Below are 3,340 nucleotides of genomic sequence, written 5' to 3'. Positions count from 1 at the left end.
TGTTAGAGGTGTGTGTACTAAAGGGGTGCGGTTAAAATTGGTGAGAAGGCCTTAACAGGGCATCTCCTGATTTCTCGCAGAGATGTCCAAGCACCCCCCCACCAAGTGTCCTAAATGTCTAAGGTGCAAATAAAATCGAGGGGAGGGGCAAATCCTTGCAGTGGCCACAGGCAGGTAGTCCACCCCCCGCAGCGCACTGCAATACAGACACCCTCCCCTTCTCCCTATTGCATGTTTGTATGAGGAAGGGGATATGTTGGGGTCAGTTGGCAGACTGACCCCCGATGGCAGACCGCTGTCCCACCGCCCCCCCCCAGTGTTGGGCCCAAGCTCCCCCAGCCCAGGGGCCCCATCCCAGAGGGCCGACCCCCTAGGCGCTGCGCCCCTCACACCCAGCAAGGAAGAAGGAGCCAAGAAGGAGCCAGTCCCAGGGACAAATCCCAGCCCCCGCTCCCTGCAGAACCGTTTCAGGGTGGTGGTAATCCTCTGATATCCTCAGAAGATAGACTGGTAGGACTTCCCATCATGCACTGTGTTTTTTTCAGCAGCTTTGAACGTTTGGTCTGCTCTTGGCCTTGATCTTCAGCTCAGAACAATCAGCAATCAGAGATTTCCTGTTTCCTTCTGTGGCTCCAGCTGTCACCGCCTCGGTTGTCCTCTAAGGGATCTGGGAGTGGCCGGTTCTGGTCCAGTTCGGTTCTATGAGGTTTTGAAACTTTATGTTGAGGACCACAAGCTGCACAATGCTAGAGTGGGTAGTGACCAGCTGTTTGGCGGCGCTGGTGAGAAAGTGCGCCGCACGCCTTTCTGAGTCTGTGCTCAGAACAGCTGCTGCTCTCATCTGATTGGTTATTGTGCTCCCAGCAAAGCAGCATCAGATAAAGTCCTCTGAAGAGGGAGGGGTCAGGGCCATCTCCTGAGCTTTATAGAACCATCAGCTTCCTGTTTTTTTTAAGTCTTCTTTCTCTGACTCTGGATCTAGTCTTTTTTTTTCCTGCTCAGGTCCTGGTCCTGCAGGTGATGGTCCGGCCTGAAGCCTCATCTATCCTCCACCTGCAAGCAACACTGTCGTACCGAAGCATATCTATTGTTTTTATTTCACCTTTATTTACCATTTATTGACCAGCTGATAATAAATGATGACCTGGCTGGCGCTAGAGATCATCTGCAGCCTTCTGCCTCACAGAAGACCTTGAAGTTTCTAAAAAAAACACAGAAGACAAACCTCACGGTGTCCTGATCCGCCGCACGATTCAAGGTTAAGTGTGAGGGACGAAGGAGGAGGGGACATAAAGCTGGAACAAAATGTGTGTCTGCATATGTGTGTCTGTAGGGGTGAGTCTGTATGTGTGCCTCCTGAAGGTCAGTGATCATGGACCTCCTCAAGCATTCATCCTCTTTTCAAAAACAAATGGGTGTGGCCACACAGAGACAATCAAGGTGCCCTTCCACGCCCATCATCTGTGGTCATTTGTGTGTCTCTGTGTGTGTATGGGGAGTAATGACTGTGAGAGAGAAACAGACAGACATGATTTAAACAGCCTGGCAGACAAATGAGAGTCAGGGGGCGGTTTGAGCGCGTGCAGAAGTCATTCGGCAGGAAGTCAGACAGAGAGGAGCAGCGACCGGATCGAGGAGCAGCAACCGGATCGAGGAGCAGCGACCGGATCGAGGAGCAGCGACCGGATCGAGGAGCAGCGACCAGATCAAGGAGCAGCGACCAGATCAAGGACCTGTTGAGACGAGAGCAGGTCAGATCTGATTCTGTTTGACTTCTTCTGTTTTAGAGCCTCCATGAGGAACAACACAATCGTTGTGTTTAGTTGTGTAGACGTCTTCATCAAAGGACTTCAGAGGCTGAGCATCAGAGTGGGAACCTTCACGGACCAGTGCACAGGCAGAACCAGAACCAGCCCTGATCACATCTGTGTGAACCTGCAAACATCCAACCAGGTCAAACTCTTGGTAGGTCACATGACAGCGAAGGCCCCGCCCTGCTCCTCTTTACCTACCGGGTCCTCCCCAGTGGGGCCGCTGGTGTTTTTAAAGGGAGGCGGAGCCTCCTGAACTACTTTTTGAAACATTTAGAACTTTCCGAACAATTTAGAAACATTTTCACTTCAGATTGAAATGATTTGATGTATTTATACTCTGTACTTGTTTTATTTATTTGTCTGATCATTTATATCAACTTTTAGTTTTAAAGTTTGTTTGTTTATTCATCTCTATTTTTACTTTGAAGTATTTCATCCTTTGTATATTTGGGTTCGGTTTCTGATCCTCCAGACCAGAAACTAGCTCGATCCAGAGGATCTCCTGGATCTCCTGCTTGCTTTGATCTGTGATCCTGTGGATCACGCTTGTATGAATGGATCATTTCTTCACTTCACCATCAAGCAGGATTATTTTGTTGTTGTTAATGTTGTCTGTTTTTTGTCTTCTCTTAAAATGTGAAGGTTTTTCATTTTTGGTTTTTAAAGTTTGAAAAATGTTTTCGTTCTTTGAAGCCCTTCATACTGGTATGATAAATCTTTATAAATAAAGTTGGATTTGACTTCTTCCCCTCAGGTCCACGTCTCCATGGCGACTGGTGTACTGCTGCTGTGCACGTGGGCCAGCTTGTGCACATCCTTTAACCTGGACACATCCTTCCCATTGTTAAAGACAGGCCAGAATGGAAGCCTGTTTGGACTCTCGGTAGCTTTGCACCAGGACCTGAACCCCAAAGACTACCGGTGAGTGCAGAGCGCTCTGACCGGTGCTGCTGGCTGGGGTTCTGGAGGAAGTTGCCGGTCCATTCCATCAGAACTTTCTACTAAAACACCATCAGGAGAAGCTGATGGATGCGTTGAATGCCCTGATATGTGACGCACATGACTCCTCTCTGCACGGCTGACAGGAGACAGGAGCAGACAGGAGGCGGCGCTATACAGGCTGGTTCTATGCAGATATAGTGATAAAGAAGAGCCAAATTCAATTCAATTCAATTCAATTCAATTTTATTTATATAGCCAAAAATCACAAAAGAATTTGCCTCATTGGGCTTCAAAATATGAACAATAGTTAAAAACTAAGACTAAATAAACTGGTTATCCCTGCCCTTAGACCCTCCCTCCCGGTAAGGAAAAACTCCTAAAAAACCTGAGTCAGGAAAAAAGAAGAAACCTTAGGGATTCCCACATGAAGGAGAGATCCTATCCCAGGACGGACAGGAGATACCAGAACAGTTTAAGAAAGATTAGCTTCTACAAATACGTATCTAGAAGAGTTCATTCAGATAAAGCTGAGGGACAAGTGATGATGAAGTCCATAGTCAAGATGAAGCAGAAGTGCAGTCCAC

The 3,340-nt window shown here is 47.8% G+C and overlaps 1 protein-coding gene across 1 annotated transcript in view; it reads left to right on the top strand.

The window, feature by feature from the left end:
* Window positions 1–484: 484 nt before the first annotated feature.
* LOC112153928 (integrin alpha-3) overlaps window positions 485–3,340 on the top strand; it is a gene marked incomplete at its 3' end in the record, with an annotated part of 49,469 nt that continues 46,613 nt past the window's right edge. The window contains 3 exon segments of the mRNA XM_024284395.2: window positions 485–1,751; window positions 1,824–1,965; window positions 2,569–2,735. Coding sequence (XP_024140163.1) covers window positions 2,581–2,735 — 155 coding nt within the window.

The sequence above is a fragment of the Oryzias melastigma genome, linkage group LG19 (genome assembly GCF_002922805.2).
Source record: "Oryzias melastigma strain HK-1 linkage group LG19, ASM292280v2, whole genome shotgun sequence".
Taxonomy (NCBI): Eukaryota; Metazoa; Chordata; class Actinopteri; order Beloniformes; family Adrianichthyidae; genus Oryzias; species Oryzias melastigma.
The sequence above is the reverse complement of the archived record's forward strand: the minus strand, read 5'-3'. Positions and strand labels throughout refer to the sequence as shown.